This window comes from Lissotriton vulgaris, chromosome 7 (assembly GCF_964263255.1).
Source record: "Lissotriton vulgaris chromosome 7, aLisVul1.2, whole genome shotgun sequence".
NCBI lineage: Eukaryota > Metazoa > Chordata > Amphibia > Caudata > Salamandridae > Lissotriton > Lissotriton vulgaris.
Window position 1 is genome coordinate 546,729,979 of NC_141695.1, and position 20,275 is coordinate 546,750,253.

The 20,275-nt window shown below is 48.0% G+C and overlaps 1 protein-coding gene across 2 annotated transcripts in view; it reads right to left on the minus strand.

Annotated features, from left to right (window-relative positions):
• The window catches only part of NTN1 (netrin 1), a 464,858-nt gene that overhangs the window by 143,313 nt on the left and 301,270 nt on the right, over positions 1 to 20,275 (minus strand). Inside the window, exon 4 of one of the 2 annotated variants that reach the window (XM_086930627.1) lies at positions 19,675 to 19,824. The exons of the other annotated variant lie outside the window; for it this stretch is intronic. Coding sequence (XP_086786753.1) covers positions 19,675 to 19,824 — 150 coding nt within the window. The remainder of the gene's footprint in view (positions 1 to 19,674; positions 19,825 to 20,275) is intronic. 2 annotated transcript variants of the gene reach the window in all.

The following is a 20,275-nucleotide window of genomic DNA, read 5'->3' on the forward strand; positions in this document are numbered from 1 at the left end:
TCTCGCATTTACGTGAGTTTGAGCTATTGACATTGTAAATGACAATGCCTTTTACTTTTGTTTCCGTTTTTAAAAACTAAATAAAAGGCATTATTATTTACAATGCCAATAGCTTAAACTCGCTTAAATGCTAGACCTATTGCATTGCAAATGCTTGTTGTTTGTTGCCTCTAGGGTTCATAAGGGTTACCCTCTTAAAGAGTTTGAGCCGACAGAAAAAAGGCAACCCGTCTTCTGAAGACACACAGAGTCTAGGCACCACTTTGTACGCTGCTCTACTATGCTGCTTAATTAATGAGGGTGTGTCATTCCAAGCAGGGTAAAGCTGCAGCTGTCACTAAACCTTTTCCAGTGTGCATGTTCATAGTTTTTTGGATTTCAGAATTTGAACACCTTTTCCTCACAGCCTCCTCAGTTCATTCCCGCTTCATATCACTCAGGGAAGCAAACCGAGCGATCTCCAATCACAGCGTTCTGTGTGCCGGAAGTGAGGAGAGTTGGATGGACTTTGGGTCTCAATCTGAGCTTGGGAGAGGGGTACTTAACACACTGGTCCCCTATAAACTTCTGGGTTTGGCCATTCCCAAAAAAGCACCTAAAAAGTCCCCAGAGCACAAAGGAGAATGGATATATTTTTGAAAGAGCTGCAAGCTGATATAGGGGAGAGAAGTAGAAAGAAAGACAACAAGACCAAGGATGTTCTGTGTTTTCAGTGATTCTCAGCCCTAAGTTTTTTGTCTCCAGTCCAGTTGTTCTTGTTTCTCTTTCTAAATATTTGAGCATCACTGCCCCCCCAGTGCAGTTTTCCTGTCCCAGTCCACATGCTTTCCTGTCTCCAGTGTTCCCGCCTTCTTATTCTAGTGTCTGATTTTCTCTTTTCCATCCTCCAAAGTCTCCCTGAGTCCGAACCTGAATCTCACTGTCCAAGCATCAGAGCCTCACTGTCTAATCTTTAGTATGATGTCTTCGGTCTCCTTTATCATCATCTCACAGCCCTGTGTTCGTCTAACTCTGTCCCAGTGTAGCTTTCCCTGTGCCAGTGTCTGTGCTTCTCTATCTGTGACTGTACTTTTCGGGTCTCCATATCTGTTACCTTGTCGCCACGTCTGCGTTTTCTCCAACTATCTGCATGTGGACCTGGGTATCCATGTCTCACTGTTCCAGTACCCGAGTTTCCCTATTCTATAATAAATAATAAAGGAGTTTATAAAGCGCATGGTTACACCATACCTGCGTGTCCCCTCGCTAGGGTGAGAGAAAAGGTAAAGCCTCAAACCACGTCCAAAAACAGCCCACCTAATCAACATGAGAACAGATGGGTTTTCAGAGCCTTCTTAAACTTTAATTCAGAAGTTTCCATCCAGAGGCACGGAGGGAGCTTATTCCAGCTCTGAGCCGCCAGGAGCCGAAAGGACTTGCCTCCCATTCTGGCCTTCTTAACCTTCGGTACTAGCAACAGGCCAGTTCCACTCGATCTAAGGGACCTTCCGGGCATATAGCAGGTAACAAGATCCCTCAGATAAGAAGGACCCGTATCCTGGATGATGCCATGGCATATGCAATGCGTCTTAAACATCACTCTTTTCCTAACTGGGAGCCAGTGTAGTGCGCCCAAGGCTCTTTTGGAGGCAGCCCTCCTAAGTTGCATAAGCACCAGCCGTGCGGCTGTATTCTGCACAACCTGCAATCTTCCAAAGCATTTGGCTGTGGCGCCAAGATATAGTATGTTGCCATAGTCTAGGCGAGATGTTATGATGGCATGTACCAGCGTCTTCCTAGCCTCTATAGGAAGGAGATCCATTGTTTTCCGCAGGCTTTTAAGGACTCCAAAACACGTCCCCACTACACATCTGGTATAAATTTCATATGATAGATTGGAGTCCAACCATACGCCAAGGTTTTTCACCTGGGTGCATAGTGTAGGAGTGGGGCCAAGGCTCGGAGGCCACCAAGCCGACGCCCAGCCTGACGGAGTCCCTCCTACCACAAGCACCTCGGTCTTGTCACCATTAATTTTCAGGCAGTTCTTGGCCATCCAGGAGGCAAGCTCCTGCATGCATGCCCTGAAATTAGAGGCTTCCAAGTCCGGTGCCTGTGATAGGGAGATAACCAGCTGGGTGTCGTCGGCATATGCGACGACCCTAATTCTGAAACCTTCCGCTATCTCCGCCAGAGGGGTTACGTATAGGTTAAACAGGGTTGGACTCAGGGCTGATCCCTGTGGCACACCCAGTTCCAATGTGATGTCCTTGGAGTAGTGCGCCCCCTGTCTAACCTGAAAGCTCCGCTCTGTCAAAAAGGATTGCACCCATTTTAGGGCTTGACCTGAGACACCGCCCTTGTTAGACACTGCAGCAAGATGTAATGGGCCACAGTGTCAAAGGCAGCGCTCAGGTCCAGCAGAATCAAGGCCATAGAATGCCCAGCATCTGCCCCCTGTCTGATGACTTTCGTGGCAAGGAGTAATGCGGACTCCGTAGAATGTAACGCCCAGAAGCCCGATTGAGACGGGTGCAGAAGGCCGGATTCCTCAACATGAGTCATAAGCTGTTGGTTTACTACCTTCTCTGCCACCTTAGCCAGGTAAGGCAGAAGCGAGATAGGTCGCAAATTTTCAAGTTTGTCCGGACTGATGTTTGGCTTCTTCTGGAGTGGGAGAACAACAGCTTTTTTCCATCTCCCTGGCACCGTGTGTGATCTAAACGAGACCTCCAGAACATGCCTTATATAGGGCTCAAGAATGACCAGACTCTCGCCCAACAACTTGGGTGAGGCGGGGTCTCTGGGTGAGCCAGACTTAATGCTTAGACAGATTTTACTGAGTAGCTCATGGGAGGGAATAGTAAAGTTATCCAGTCTCCGACCTGCCCCCGCTCCTCCGATCTGTTCCACGAATTCCTTACCCATCCTTACGGTCCCAGGGAAGGAGGAATACATTTTCTCCACTTTCTCCGAGAAATAGTTTGCAATCCAGTTGCATGACTCCGCCGAGCCCGCAATAGGCGCGGCGGTAGCTGCAAGGGACGAGATCTCCTTATAGAATTTAAAGAGTTCTTTAGTAGAATTTTCCGCAGCCCCAATTCTGGCCTGGTAGTGAGTGGCTTTTGCCCGTCTAATGAGTACATAATATATTTTACGTTTTACAATATATTCCAGTCTATCCTTGCTCAAAAATCCCTTTCTCCATTGCCTTTCCAGGAGTTTACATTCAGCTTTTGCCCGGTGCAAAGCTGTGTTGAACCAAGGCGCTGATTTATGTGCCCTGCCCACAGTCTTATTAGGAAGCAGCATGGCTGCACTATTAAGTGCATCATCTATGCGCCTCTCCAGATTTTGGCAGGCAGTTTCACTATCTGTGCCCCCCGGGGGCCCACCCAAGGTTAGCGCTCTATTAAAATCAACCCGCAAGAAATCTTTCCATTTCCTGCGAGGGTGGCTGCATGTGGGTTTTTCCTGGACTCCGATCTCTGGAACCCTCACCACGAAGGGGACCAGGAAATGGTCCGACCAGGGGACAGGGAGGGGGGTGGTTACTTCTACATCCTGGAAAGTAGCTCTCCCGCCTAGGGAGAGGACGCCCCTGCGCACAACTTGAAAGGGACCATGTGGTCTAGTTCAATAAACAAATATTCAGTAGTTTATGTTCATAGCGGAAATATCCAGCTTTCCAAATTTATTTAAACGTCTTAAAGGTGCATCACTGTTTGTGATATGTGTCAACAGTTGTAATCCAAACAGGGTACATGAATTAAGGAGTGTTCATTATCACACAACCCAATGCATTTCGGGCGAAGCCCATCGTCAGGGGATTACTCTACAACAAAAAACAAAAGGTTCAGGCTGTAATCGCATATATATGCAGAAAAATAACACACACGATGAATATGCAGTGTTCCAGAAACGAGGGTCGAAAAATAGGTTAGAGGGATGTGCCATTAAGAAACCGAAACCAGGGAGATTAAAGTTGTCATGTGCTCCTATGGAAAAAAGTCGCTGAACGTGGTTCCCAGGGTGGAAAGAATAAGAATAGAAGAAAATCCGTGCCGATTATAAAAAGGTACTATTCGTGCAACATGCGTATGCAGTAGCGGTGATGTAAGACACGCAGTGTCTGCCAGAGAATAAAAATCGGTAACACCCGTTAGTGAGAAAGATAGGAAGGTCCCGGGAAGGGTACTTACTAGTGTGATAACTACGCGAGGACTCCCCAGAGTTCCGTGGTGATTAGCAAACGGAGGGTGGGGAATCAGAATAGAAATACGTAGTGCTGAACATAGAAAGAGGACTAAACGGCCCGAAAGGTCGATCAAAAATGTGTAAGCGCCATGTTGTAAGGTGTAAACAAACGATAGATGCGTGAATCAAAGGTAGAGGGGTGAGGTGACAGAATGAAATAAACCAAAACTTCAGAGTGTATAACAGAGAATGAGGAGGTCAGGTTATAAATAACAGAGAAATTCAATGCGATCATTAAGCCCCAAGGGGACCATCGTAGACAAATAACGGATCCAAAAGTTCTCCCGTTTAAGTAGATAGTTCTTATTGTTCAACGTAATGGGGACTTGTTCCAATATTTGATATTTAAGTTGCGCCACTGAGTGTCTGTTTTCCAAGAAGTGGGTAGCCACAGTAGATTTCAAGTTCTCAGTGCGAATATTGCTCTTATGCTCTAAGATCCTGGTGCGGATCTTCCTTTCCGTATGGCCGACGTAACATTTACCACATGGGCATTTTAAGACATATATAACGTTCTTACTGTTACATGTGGCATTCACTTTCAACTTTATAGGATTGCCTTTCATGGGATGGTTGATCACGTTGCCAAGGATACAGTTATTGCAATTACTGCAATTATGACAGGGTTTGAGGCCCGTGTAGGTGACGTTGGTCTTGGGTCCACTGGTTTGATTAAGGATCTCCTTGAGGTTCTTTCCTCTGGTAAATGCGAAGATGGGAGGCTGGTTGAACAATCCTTTAAAATCAGGTTCCAATCTCAGGATAGACCAATGTTTGCGAATGATTTTCTGAAAGTGAGTGGATGCTTTAGAGAATTTGGAGACCACCACCATGAGGTCAGAAGGTGTCTTCTGTTTAGGTTGTAACAACGAGGCTCTAGTGCATTTTTCACTCCTCTGGATTGCCATGTCAAGTATGGGGGTGGGGTATCCACGTGCTCGGAGGCGTTCCAAGACTGTTTTGATTTGGGTTTTGCTCTCATCAGGTTTTGAGACTATTCTTTTTACTCGTAGTATCTGAGCATACGGTAAGTTGTTCTTGAGTCCCATGCGGTGGAAGCTCTGGTAATGTAAAGTCGAATTTCTGTCAGTAGGTTTTCGAAAAATGGTAGTGGACCAATCACCTAGTTCTCTCAGTATTTTTACGTCCAGATAATGGACGCAGGTGGCACTGTAATCCCATGTAAATTGTATCCGTTGTGTGATGTTATTCCAGGTGTCAAGGAAGGTAACAAGAGTTTCAGTGGTGCCTGCCCATAGGAGAAAGATATCGTCAATGTAACGGAGGTATAACCGGCCATGTTCTCGCCAGTTTTCTTGGCTAAGGATGTGAGTTTCTTCGAAGATTCGCATGAATGTATTGGCGTAGCAAGGAGCCGCCGAATTTCCCATGGCCGTGCCGTTGAGTTGTAAAAACCATTGGTCAAAGACGGTAAAATAGCTGTGATATAGTGTAAATATGGTAAGCTCCATCAAAAACACTTTGAAGTCATGATCAAGATCAGATTGGGCCAAGGCTCTTTCAATGGCTTCTATCCCTCCGTCATGGGGGATCGGGGTGTATAAGGAACAAACATCCACTGTACACATGATTAAATTAGAATCTTTGAGTTGGTTCATGACTGGTTCCAATTTCAGCAAGAAATCGGTAGTGTCCTTTACAAAGGAATCTGATGTAATCACAAATGGTTGGAGATATTTGTCCAAGAATTTTCCCACGTTTTCGTGGATGCTACTTCTCGTCGACACAATGGGCCGGAAGGGAGGATTAGTCGGGTGTTTGTGTAATTTCGGTAGCATATACAGTACCGGTGGTTTTGGGTTGTTAGGTGTTAGATATCTCTTCGTTCTGTCATTAATGGTGCCATTTTCAAAGGCCCGATTGATGATGGTGATCAAGTCTTTGGTGTATTCCCGGGTTGGATCCCCCGGAAGGACATCATAGGTATTGGAATCCCCAATGTGAGCTGTGACCTGTTGTTCGTAGAAGGTGGTGTCCATGATCACAAGGGCACCGCCTTTATCGGCATTTTGACAAATGATGTTAGGATTGTCTGCGATTTTTTGAAGAATGTTTCTCTCCTTGCGAGTTAGGTTCCCATGTGTAGCTGGTTGTAAGAAAGGAAGGTTCAATATTTCTTGTTTGACCAAGTTCTCGAAGGCGTCAATTATTTTGTGGCTTTGAGGAGCCAAAAAAGTGCTGTGGGGTCGTAGTCCTCTAAGCATGTCTTCCTCCTGAGTGGTGATAGGGCTGATGTTTTGGAAGTAATGTTTCAGACGTATGTTACGTATCAATTTGAATGTGCTCACTTCGAGTTCCAATGTGTTGGTACTGGTGGTAGGGACAAAGGATTGTCCTTTCTGTAGAATGTTAATTTCTTCATCCGACAGTGTGGTGGAAGAAATGTTAATGACAAGATTGTCGTCGGTGGTCAGCGTCTTCCTTTCGGTTTTTTGCTTTTTGTGATCGGCGGAGTTTTTTCTGGTTCCTCAGCGGGTTTTTCCCCTCCGGGATCTTGTTGTTGGTTGGGACCTGACTCTAAAAAATGAACCGCAGGATCAGTTGAAGTACTCGGAGTCTGGGCATCAGTATCCGATCTTGCCCGGGTAGGTCGTGCTCTTTGATCATCTTCAGAGGATGAGGTTTCATTTGCAGAGAAAGGATTGTAAGGTTTATTGGGACGTCGGCGGGCGTACACCTCTGCCCAGGTGTACACCTCGCCGAGTTTATAGTCTATGGTGTCTCTTTTGAATTTTCTCAGTTTTCTCTCTTGTGTTTCACGTATATGCTTGTCTAGTTGTGTGTTAATATCCTCTAGCATTTTCTTGAGTTCTTCATCGGTCAGGGCATCGTCTAGTTCCTTCCTAACGCTAGTGATTTCTTGTGTGAGTTCATCTAGAGTTTTGGATAATTCTTCCACGATCAATAAGATCAGATCGAGGGAACATTTATTCAGAATAGAGTACCAGCGTTCTACAAATTTGGTGTTGTTTTTACATAGGAGTGGTTTTAAGGGGACCCGTAGGCCGCAAGGGATCCGTTGGACACGATGGTACCGGATCAGGGTACTAGCGTGTAGTTTTTGGTTCGATTGTTTTTTGAGTAGGTAGAGTAATTGCCGAAGATTGCTCTCTGCACTGTGGGTGTTGCCCGTGGAGGTGATGTCGTCCTGTATCATGCCGTAGATCTTGTCAGCATCATCAGTGGTGTAGGCAAAAGTACTGGCTTTTTGATCGGTCATGCCTGAGACCGATTCGAAATTCATGGTGAAAGCGTGCTGAGGTCTGTGGACAGAAAATGGAGAAATATACTAGTAGTGGGGAGCTCGCACAGCTAGGTTGAACCAAATAACGGAGTTGTGATGAATTATGGTGTGCTGCTGGGGGAAACACTGTCTGGCCAGGCAGTGTGAAGTGAACAAACTGGAAAGTAGCTCTCCCGCCTAGGGAGAGGACGCCCCTGCGCACAACTTGAAAGGGACCATGTGGTCTAGTTCAATAAACAAATATTCAGTAGTTTATGTTCATAGCGGAAATATCCAGCTTTCCGAATTTATTTAAACGTCTTAAAGGTGCATCACTGTTTGTGATATGTGTCAACAGTTGTAATCCAAACAGGGTACATGAATTAAGGAGTGTTCATTATCACACAACCCAATGCATTTCGGGCTAAGCCCATCGTCAGGGGATTACTCTACAACAAAAAACAAAAGGTTCAGGCTGTAATCGCATATATATGCAGAAAAATAACACACACGATGAATATGCAGTGTTCCAGAAACGAGGGTCGAAAAATAGGTTAGAGAGATGTGCCATTAAGAAACCGAAACCAGGGAGATTAAAGTTGTCATGTGCTCCTATGGAAAAAAGTCGCTGAACGTGGTTCCCAGGGTGGAAAGAATAAGAATAGAAGAAAATCCGTGCCGATTATAAAAAGGTACTATTCGTGCAACATGCGTATGCAGTAGCGGTGATGTAAGACACGCAGTGTCTGCCAGAGAATGAAAATCGGTAACACCCGTTAGTGAGAAAGATAGGAAGGTCCCGGGAAGGGTACTTACTAGTGTGATAACTACGCGAGGACTCCCCGGAGTTCCGTGGTGATTAGCAAACGGAGGGTGGGGAATCAGAATAGAAATACGTAGTGCTGAACATAGAAAGAGGACTAAACGGCCCGAAAGGTCGATCAAAAATGTGTAAGGCGTAAACAAACGATAGATGCGTGAATCAAAGGTAGAGGGGTGAGGTGACAGAATGAAATAAATCAAAACTTCAGAGTGTATAACAGAGAATGAGGAGGTCAGGTTATAAATAACAGAGAAATTCAATGCGATCATTAAGCCCCAAGGGGACCATCGTAGACAAATAACGGATCCAAAAGTTCTCCCGTTTAAGTAGATAGTTCTTATTGTTCAACGTAATGGGGACTTGTTCCAATATTTGATATTTAAGTTGCGCCACTGAGTGTCTGTTTTCCAAGAAGTGGGTAGCCACAGTAGATTTCAAGTTCTCAGTGCGAATATTGCTCTTATGCTCTAAGATCCTGGTGCGGATCTTCCTTTCCGTATGGCCGACGTAACATTTACCACATGGGCATTTTAAGACATATATAACGTTCTTACTGTTACATGTGGCATTCACTTTCAACTTTATAGGATTGCCTTTCATGGGATGGTTGATCACGTTGCCAAGGATACAGTTATTGCAATTACTGCAATTATGACAGGGTTTGAGGCCCGTGTAGGTGACGTTGGTCTTGGGTCCACTGGTTTGATTAAGGATCTCCTTGAGGTTCTTTCCTCTGGTAAATGCGAAGATGGGAGGCTGGTTGAACAATCCTTTAAAATCAGGTTCCAATCTCAGGATAGACCAATGTTTGCGAATGATTTTCTGAAAGTGAGTGGATGCTTTAGAGAATTTGGAGACCACCACCATGCGGTCAGAAGGTGTCTTCTGTTTAGGTTGTAACAACGAGGCTCTAGTGCATTTTTCACTCCTCTGGATTGCCATGTCAAGTATGGGGGTGGGGTATCCACGTGCTCTGAGGCGTTTTAATGACAGAACGAAGAGATATCTAACACCTAACAACCCAAAACCACCGGTACTGTATATGCTACCGAAATTACACAAACACCCGACTAATCCTCCCTTCCGGCCCATTGTGTCGACGAGAAGTAGCATCCACGAAAACGTGGGAAAATTCTTGGACAAATATCTCCAACCATTTGTGATTACATCAGATTCCTTTGTAAAGGACACTACCGATTTCTTGCTGAAATTGGAACCAGTCATGAACCAACTCAAAGATTCTAATTTAATCATGTGTACAGTGGATGTTTGTTCCTTATACACCTCGATCCCCCATGACGGAGGGATAGAAGCCATTGAAAGAACCTTGGCCCAATCTGATCTTGATCATGACTTCAAAGTGTTTTTGATGGAGCTTACCATATTTACACTATATCACAGCTATTTTACCGTCTTTGACCAATGGTTTTTACAACTCAACGGCACGGCCATGGGAAATTCGGCGGCTCCTTGCTACGCCAATACATTCATGCGAATCTTCAAAGAAACTCACATCCTTAGCCAAGAAAACTGGCGAGAACATGGCCGGTTATACCTCCGTTACATTGACAATATCTTTCTCCTATGGGCAGGCACCACTGAAACTCTTGTTACCTTCCTTGACACCTGGAATAACATCACACAATGGATACAATTTACATGGGATTACAGTGCCACCTGCGTCCATTATCTGGACGTAAAAACACTGAGAGAACTAGGTGATTGGTCCACTACCATTTTTCGAAAACCTACTGACAGAAATTCGACTTTACATTACCAGAGCTTCCACCGCATGGGACTCAAGAACAACTTACCGTATGCTCAGATACTACGAGTAAAAAGAATAGTCTCAAAACCTGATGAGAGCAAAACCCAAATCAAAACAGTCTTGGAACGCCTCCGAGCACGTGGATACCCCACCCCCATACTTGACATGGCAATCCAGAGGAGTGAAAAATGCACTAGAGCCTCGTTGTTACAACCTAAACAGAAGACACCTTCTGACCGCATGGTGGTGGTCTCCAAATTCTCTAAAGCGTCCACTCACTTTCAGAAAATCATTCGCAAACATTGGTCTATCCTGAGATTGGAACCTGATTTTAAAGGATTGTTCAACCAGCCTCCCATCTTCGCATTTACCAGAGGAAAGAACCTCAAGGAGATCCTTAATCAAACCAGTGGACCCAAGACCAACGTCACCTACACGGGCCTCAAACCCTGTCATAATTGCAGTAATTGCAATAACTGTATCCTTGGCAACGTGATCAACCATCCCATGAAAGGCAATCCTATAAAGTTGAAAGTGAATGCCACATGTAACAGTAAGAACGTTATATATGTCTTAAAATGCCCATGTGGTAAATGTTACGTCGGCCATACGGAAAGGAAGATCCGCACCAGGATCTTAGAGCATAAGAGCAATATTCGCACTGAGAACTTGAAATCTACTGTGGCTACCCACTTCTTGGAAAACAGACACTCAGTGGCGCAACTTAAATATCAAATATTGGAACAAGTCCCCATTACGTTGAACAATAAGAACTATCTACTTAAACGGGAGAACTTTTGGATCCGTTATTTGTCTACGATGGTCCCCTTGGGGCTTAATGATCGCATTGAATTTCTGTTATTTATAACCTGACCTCCTCATTCTCTGTTATACACTCTGAAGTTTTGGTTTATTTCATTCTGTCACCTCACCCCTCTACCTTTGATTCACGCATCTATCGTTTGTTTACACCTTACAACATGGCGCTTACACATTTTTGATCGACCTTTCGGGCCGTTTAGTCCTCTTTCTATGTTCAGCACTACGTATTTCTATTCTGATTCCCCACCCTCCGTTTGCTAATCACCACAGAACTCTGGGGAGTCCTCGCGTAGTTATCACACTAGTAAGTACCCTTCCCGGGACCTTCCTATCTTTCTCACTAACGGGTGTTACCGATTTTCATTCTCTGGCAGACACTGCGTGTCTTACATCACCGCTACTGCATACGCATGTTGCACGAATAGTACCTTTTTATAATCGGCACGGATTTTCTTCTATTCTTATTCTTTCCACCCTGGGAACCACGTTCAGCAACTTTTTTCCATAGGAGCACATGACAACTTTAATCTCCCTGGTTTCGGTTTCTTAATGGCACATCCCTCTAACCTATTTTTCGACCCTCGTTTCTGGAACACTGCATATTCATCGTGTGTGTTATTTTTCTGCATATATATGCGATTACAGCCTGAACCTTTTGTTTTTTGTTGTAGAGTAATCCCCTGACGATGGGCTTCGCCCGAAATGCATTGGGTTGTGTGATAATGAACACTCCTTAATTCATGTACCCTGTTTGGATTACAACTGTTGACACATATCACAAACAGTGATGCACCTTTAAGACGTTTAAATAAATTCGGAAAGCTGGATATTTCCGCTATGAACATAAACTACAGAATATTTGTTTATTGAACTAGACCACATGGTCCCTTTCAAGTTGTGCGCAGGGGCGTCCTCTCCCTAGGCGGGAGAGCTACTTTCCAGTTCGTTCACTTCACACTGCCTGGCCAGACAGTGTTTCCCCCAGCAGCACACCATAATTCATCACAACCCCGTTATTTGGTTCAACCTAGCTGTGCGAGCTCCCCACTACTAGTATACTTCTACATCCTCCCAGTTGGCAAACACGGGATCCAATAAGTGCCCGTGCTGATGTGTAGGAGCACAGGATTTCAAGCTCAAAAGGAGCGACAGTAGGTCCTGGCGTAAGTCAGTGGCCCCCTTTTTCGGAGAGTCCTCCAGATGGAGATTCAAATCGCCCAATAGGAGAAGCTTATCATGTCTTATGGCCAAATGGGTAATACCCTCGACCAGACTGGGCAAAAAGCGTGTAAGGGGACCAGGTGGTCTATAGACCAGTAGCCCCTTCACCGTAAGGTTAGGGCTAATTTTGATTGTGAAGGAGCCCACTTCACTATCACTAATCGTGAATGGTTCAAGGAAACATTGGAGGGGGAGTTTGAAAATGACAGCTATCCCTCCTCCTCTTCCTGTCGCCCTATCAATTCTAGCTACAGTGTAGCCAGGGGGTAGTGCCTCTAGAATATCTGGCTCAGAATCAGGGTCTAGCCACGTCTCCGTAAGAAACAGAAGATCAAGCTTTCCCTCTGAGAGCAAGTCAAAGATTTCTATTTTATGCTTATTTAAGGATCTACAATTCAATAGGCCACAGTTCAGTTCAAAGCTCCCTGTCTGCTTTCTACAATCAATATTCCACTTAAAAGAGCAGTTGCTACAGGCTCCATCTTGATTGACCATCATACTGTGCCTACAACCGCTAGCTATACGGGGCACATGGCCTGCAGCTCTGCCGAGTTACACTGTATTCTTACCGCTGTCCGACCAGGGATTCTGGCCCCGGTCCTCGCACGGCCGCGGATGGGCGCAGACGGGCTTGCCGTTGGCGCGTCCGCTTGAGCATGTGACTTTTATCCCTGAAAGAATCACCAGGTAATCACCACTAGACCGCTAACCGGCCCCCCAGCCCACCGGAAGTGCCTGGCTCTACCCTTCCTCGCCCTCCGCGCAACAGTGCTGATCATCGCGTCGGACCGGGGCGGGAAGGAAGAAAATCGAGCACAAGCCTAGGGTCGGCGTGAAGCAAGTCCCCAATCAGGTATTGGTTTTTTAAAAAGTGCCAATTACACCCGAGTAGCCGCACTCCTAACACATTAAAAAATCAGCCTCTGTGACATTAAAAAGATAAGGCGCAATGCACAGCGGTTCGAGGGCTCTGCCACCGCCCGCTCACCACAAAGCGGCCGTTATCCAGGCGACTTTTATCCCTGAAAGAATCACCAGGGAATCTCTACTAGACCGCTAACCGCCCCCCCAGCCCACCGGAAGTGCCTGGCTCTAACCTTCCTCGTTCTCCGTGCAACGGTGCTGATCACCGTATCGGACCGGGGCGGGAAGGAGGAAAATAGAGCACAAGCCTCGGGTCGGCGTGAAATAACCCCCCAATCAGGTATTGTTTTTTTTAAAAGTGCCAATTACACCCGAGTAGCCGTGCTACTAACACATTAAAAATTCAGCCTCTGTGACATTAAAAAGATATTCTATTGCCCTAGAGCCCATGCCCCTCTTCCACAGGTTCCAAGTTTGCCTGTCCCAGTATCTACTCTCCCTGCTCCAGGGTCTGAGTCTCCCTGCCCCAGTATCTCACTCTCCCTGCCTCAGTATCTCACACTCCCTGCCCCAACATCTCACTCCCCCTGTCCCTGCTTCTGAGTACCCCTGCATCTCAGTCTCCCTGCCCTAGCATCTGAGTCTTCCTGTCCCAGTACCTACTCTCCCTGCCGTAGCATCTCACTCTCCCTGCCCCAGCATCTAAGTCTCCCTGCCCCTGTATCTACTTCTCCCTGTCCCTTCTTCTCAATCTCCCTGTCCCTGCATCAGTCTCCCTGCCCCTGCATCACAGTCTCCCTGCCCCTGCATCACAGTCTCCCTGCCCCTGCATCACAGTCTCCCTGCCCCAGCATCTGGGTCTCCCTGCCCCAGCATCTGGGTCTCCCTGCCCCAGCATCTGGGTCTCCCTGCCCCAGCATCTGGGTCTCCCTGCCCCAGCATCTGGGTCTTCCTGTCCTAGTATCTACACTCCCTGCCCCAGCATCTAAATCTCCCTGCTCCAGCATCTGAGTCACACTGTCTCTGCATCTAAGTCTCCCTGCATCTCAGTCTCCCTGTCCCTGCATTTCAGTCTCCCTGCCCCAGCATTTACGTCTCCCTGCCCCTGCATCTACGTTTCCCTGCCCCTGCATCTGTCTCCCTGCCCCTGCATCTCAGTCTCCCTGCCCCTGCATCTCAGTCTCCCTGCCCCTGCACCTCCGTCTCCCTGCCCCAGCATCTAAATATCCCTGCCCCAGCATCTAAATCTCCCTGCCCCTGCATCTACGTCTCCTTGTCCCTGCATCCCAGTCTCCCTGTCCCTGCATCTCAGTCTCTCTGCCCCAGCATCTGTCTCCCTGCATCTCATTCTCCCTGCCCCAGCATCTAAGTCTCCCTGCATTTGTCTTCCTGCCCCCGCATCTCAGTCTCCCTGCCCCATCATCTGAGTCTCCCTGCCTCAGCATCTAAGTCTCCCTGACTCAGCATCTAAGTCTTCCTGCTCCAGCATATTGGTCTCCCTGTCCCTGCATCTAAGTCTCCCTGCCCCTGCATCTCAGTCTCCCTGTCCCCTCATTTCAGTCTCTCTGACCCAGCATCTACATCTCCCTGCCCCAGCATCTACATCTCCCTGCCCCTGCATCTACGTCTCCCTGCCCCTGCATCTACGTCTCCGTGCCCCTGCATCTACGTCTCCGTGCCCCTGCATCTCAGTCTCCCTGTCCCTGCATCTCCGTCTCCTTGCCCCAGCATCTCTGTCTCTTTGCCCCTGCATCTAAGTCTCCCTGCTCAAACATCTGGGTCACCCTGTCCCTGCATCTAAGTCTCCCTGCCCCTGCATCTCAGTCTCCCTGCCCCTGCATCTCAGTCTCCCTGCCCCTGCATCTCAGTCTCCCTGCCCTTGCATCTCAGTCTACCTGCCCCTGCATCTCAGTCTCCCTGCCCATGCATCTCAGTCTCCCTGCCCATGCATCTTAGTCTCCCTGCCCCTGCATCTTAGTCTCCCTGCCCTAGCATCTGAGTCTCCCTGCTCTAGCATCTGAGTCTTCCTGTCCCAGTATCTACGTTTCCCTGACCCTGCATCTCACTCTCCCTGTCCCTGCATCTAAGTCTCACTGCCCCAGCATATGTTTCCCTGTCCCTGCAACTCAGTCTCCCTGTCCCTGCATCTCAGTCTCCCTATCCCAGTATCTACTTCTCCCTGCTCCAGGATCTTAATCTCTCTGCATCCAAATCTCCCTGTCCCTGTATCTCAGTCTCTCTGTCCCTGCATCTCAGTCTCTCTGTCCCTGCATCTCAGTCTCCCTGTCCCTGCATCTCAGTCTCCCTGTCCCTGCATCTCAGTCTCCCTTCCCCAGCATCTCACTCTCCCTGCCCCAGCATCTAAGTCTCCCTGCCCCTGCATTTGTCTCCCTGCCCCAGCATCTAAGTCTCCCTGCCCCAGCATCTCAGTCTCCCTGCTCCAGCCTCTCAATCTCCCTGCTCCAGGATCTTAATCTCCCTGTCCCTGCATCTAAATCTCCCTGCTCCAGGATCCGAGTCTTCCTGCCCCAGAATCTAAGTCTCTCTGCTCCAGCATCTGAGTCTTCCTGCCCCAGAATCGAAGTCTCTGAGTCTTCCAGCTCCAGCATCTGAGTCATCCTGCTCCAGCATCTATGATCCAGAAACTGGTTCTCCCTGTCCCTGCATCTCATTCTCCCTGCCCCTGCATCTCATTCTCCCTGCCCCTGCATTTCATTCTCCCTGTCCCTGCATTTCATTCTCCCTGTCCCTGCATCTAAGTCTCCCTGCTCCAGCATATGGGTCTCCTTGTCCCTGCATCTAAGTCTCCCTGCCCCTGCATTTCAGTCTCCCTGTCCCTGCATTTCAGTCTCCCTGTCCCTGCATTTCAGTCTCCCTGACCCAGCATCTAAGTCTCCCTGCCCCTGCATCTGTTTCCCTACCCCTGCATCTGTTTCCCTGCCCCAGCATCGCAGTCTCCCTGCCCCTGCATCTCAGTCTCCCTATCCCAGCGTCTCCCTGCTCCGGGATCTTAATCTCTCTGCATCCAAATCTCCCTGTCCCAGATTCTAAGTCTCCCTGCTCCAGCATCTAAGTCTCCCTGCTCCAGCATCTGAGTCTCCCTGCTCCAGCATCTGAGTCTCTCTGTCCCTTTATCTCAGTCTCCCTGCCCCAGCATCTCAGTCTCCCTGCTCCAGGATCTTAATCTCCCTGTCCATGCATCTAAATCTTCCTGCTTCAGCATCTGAGTCTTCCTGCCCCAGAATCTAAGTCTCCCTGCTCCAGCATCTGAGTCATTCTTCCCCAGAATCTAAGTCTCCCTGCTCCAGCATCTGAGTCTTCCTGTCCCAGTATCTACGTCTCCCTGCATCTCACTTTCACTGCCCCAGCATCTAAGTCTCCCTGCCCCTGCATCTGTCTCCCTGCCCTTGCACCTGTCTCCCTGCCCCTGCATCTCCCTGCCCCTGCATCTGTCTCCCTGCCCCTGCATCTGTCTCCCTGCCCCCGCATCTGTCTCCCTGCCCCTGCACCTCCCTGCCCCTGCATCTCCCTGCCCCTGCATCTGTCTCCCTGCCCCTGCATCTGTCTCCCTGCCCCAAGATCTTAATCTCCCTGTCCCTGCATCTTAATCTCCCTGTCCCTGCATCTAAATCTCCCTGCTCCAGCACCTAAGTCTCCCTGCTCCAGCATCTGGGTCTCTCTGTCTCTGCATTTAAGTTTCTATGTCCCTGCATCTTAGTCTCCCTGCCCCTGCATCTAACTATCCCTGCCACTGCATCTCAGTCTCCCTGCCCCTGCATCTCAAGCCATGCCATTCTTACTTAATGTCCTCCTGCCCCGGCATCTAAGTCTCCCTGCCCCTGCATCTAAGATCCCCTGTCCCTGCATCTTAGTCTCCCTGCCCCTGCATCTAAGTCTTCCTGCCCCTGCATCTCAGTCTCCCTGCTTCTCAGTCTTCCTGTCCCTGCATCTCAGTCTCCCTGCATCTAAGTTTCCCTGCTCCTGCATCTAAGTCTCCCTGCTCCTGCATCTAAGTCTTCCTGCCCCTGCATCTGTCTTCCTGCCCCTGCATCTGTCTCCCTGCCCCTGCATCTGTCTCCCTGACCCTGCATCTGTCTTCCTGCCCCTGCATCTCTGTCTCTCTGCCCCTGCATCTCTGTCTCCCTGCCCTGCATCTGTCTCCCTGCCCCTGCATCCGTCTCCCTGCTCCTGCATCAGTCTCCCTGCCCCTGCATCAGTCTCCCTGCCCCTGCATCAGTCTCCCTGCCCCTGCATCAGTCTCCCTGCCCCTGCATCAGTCTCCCTGCCCCTGCATCAGTCTCCCTGCCCCTGCATCAGTCTCCCTGCCCCTGCATCAGTCTCCCTGCCCCTGCATCGCAGTCTCCTTGCCCCTGCATCTCTGTCTCCCTGCATCTCTGTCTTTTTGCCCCTGCATCTCTGTCTTTCTGCCCCTGCATCTCAGTCTCCCTGTCCCTGCAGCTAAATCTCCCTGTCCCAGAATCTAAGTCTCCCTGCTCCAGCATCTGTCTCCCTGCCCCTGCATCGGTCTCCCTATCCCTGCATCTGTCTCCCTGCCCATGCATCTCTGTCTCCCTGCCCCTGCATCTCTGTCTCCCTACCCCTGCATCTCTGTCTCCCTGTCCCTGCATCTCTGTCTCCCTGTCCCTGCATCTCAGTCTCCCTGTCCCTGCATCTTAGTCTCCCTGTCCCTGCATCTCAGTCTCCCTGCCCCTGCATCTCAGTCTCCCTGCCCCTGCATCTCAGTCTCCCTGCCCCTGCATCTCAGTCTCCCTGCCCCTGCATCTCTGTCTCCCTGCCCCTGCATCTCTGTCTTTCTGCCCCTGTATCTCAGTCTCCCTGTCCCTGCAGCTAAATCTCCCTGTCCCAGAATCTAAGTCTCCCTGCTCCAGCAACTGGGTCTCTCTGTCCCTCCATCTCAGTCTCCCTGCCCCTGCTTCTTAGTCTCCCTGTCCCTGCTTCTTAGTCTCCCTGTCCCTGCTTCTTAGTCTCCCTGTCCCTGCTTCTTAGTCTCCCTGTCCCTGCATCTTAGTCTCCCTGTCCATGCATCTCAGTCTCCCTGCCCCTTCTTCTCAGTCTCCCTGCCCCTGCTTCTCAGTCTCCCTGCCCCTGCTTCTCAGTCTCCCTGCTTCTTAGTCTCCCTGTCCCTGCATCTAAGTCTTCCTGCCCTAGCATTCACGTTGGCCTTTCCCAGTGTCCAAATATCCATCTCTCATCATCCGAATCTCCCTGCCCTGATATCTGTGTCTTACACTCTAACACCGTTTCCCATGTCTCCCATCCCCTTGTATATGGCTCCCTGCCCCAAAGCCTATGTCTGCTTGTGCAAGCTGGCAGGAGGTCCTCTACCAGCTCCAAAGGCAACTCCTACTCCCGCTACTACTCACACAGGCAGTAAGCATCGTGGATTGCGAAAGGTATCCCTCTCATCTACACTCAGAGCTCCAAAGAATCTCCCTAAGATTGTCCCTGCCACGAGCATGCCGTTTAAGAAAGATCCAGTCACAGAGCTGATTGATAAACATGCATTTCATTTTTTTAAATATTACGTTTCTAATGTCAAATGACTGCAATGCTGGTGTTCTTTTCCCCCCGGAGTTTTGTATAGCACGAACTTGACCCAAAGGTATCGGGTATCAGAGCACCAGTTGCATTACAAAAGGACACATTCATTTTTGTTGGGCACGGGGAGATTAAGAGATTTGCCCAGAATCCCAGGATGATCGTAGCCGAGACTCAAACCCCGGTCCCCAGTTTCGAGGTTGGCTAGCCGTCAGCCATATCCTCTCCCTTTTTGACATCTTATCTTATGGTATTCTAAAACCATCATACCAAAATAATCATTCTTTTGTCAAAATGCTGGTCCTCACTAGTTCTCCAACTCGGAATTCATTGGGAGGCATACATTCCAAATTTCATATTTTAGTTGTGCGCTATTGTGGTCTTGTCAGTGAATAAATCATTTCTGAGCATAAATGTAAAAGACACTGGCATTAATTGTAGAAATTATGAGCCTACTCTGCCAATGTTAATATGTTTTCTATTGAGAAATAAGCCTACTACATTGGCTATAATGCAGCAGAAGATTCAAAGGAAAAATTGCATTTCCTGCTCTGCCTTACTTGTGGCACACACATGAAAGGCATTTGTGGTTGCTGCCCGGTGTATATGAATTTATTCTGTGGATTCCATTGACCCGACAGCAGTTCACCAAGGGTTGACGTCCTTTGTTAGAAATAGGTGTTAAACCAACAGGTACTTTGTTAATATAACCCTGAATGGGCAAGTGTATTCAACTGAATTCCACCATTTGCAATAAGAGCTATAATAAGAGTGAAACACGTGTCGAGAGTTATCAAACTGATAAAGAATAATGAAGTAAAAAATGAAATTATAATAATCGCATTGACTGTAATGCAGCTCTAAATACAATCCTTTATAAAAGCGCCCTGAAGCTCTGCCTCATTGAAGGTGGATACCTTAAAGACATTTGTGATTTCTGGTTTATTTGATGTGTGGATGAGCCTTCGGTTTTACAAAAACTAGTTTCTGTTAGTATTCTATACAAGCACACAAGTTAGATGTAAGACATGCATAATCTTGTATTAGTAAGTGCTGAATGTGTTAGGAAATTAGTGGGTGATAATTTTGGGTTATTTTGAACCATGCAACAGATTTCAAAAAGATTGGTCCACATACTTATGCAGGGGGCAATGGGCGATCGGCTTTGCTGGTAGCCCTTGGCACATCGATTGCAAGTGATGCCAGTCACGCCATCTTTACAGGGGCATTGGCCCGTGGTCTGATTACAGGTTTTGCCAGCCGCGCCCACGGGGTGACAATCACATGCTGCGGGGGGAACAGACAACAGAAGGGTAAGAGAAAAACAGTAAACAAGAATAAAAAAGTACATCAACAACCATCTTTAAGGAGACTTTGGGAGAGGAAACATCATAGGACAGAAATCACAAGATCAACACAGGTAAAAGCAGGACAGATCTCAGAGAGAGGGAGGTCAAGGCAGTACTAGGATCATCGGATGTATATAGTGGTGGCAATAAAGGATTTTGCATAATATTAGCCTCCGTGTCTTCAATAAAATCCAGTTTTTCTGCCCACCAGCCAGTGGAAAATCTACATTGACACTGATGCCTATGCATCAATTTAGTGCATGCCCCAATGACTGATTTTGTTACGTTAGAATTAACTACCGCAACTCCATGCAACACAGACATTGCAGTCCTAATAGAAGTACTAAGTAGAAGCATTCTCATCTGCGAGGGAGCAACATGAGTAGGCT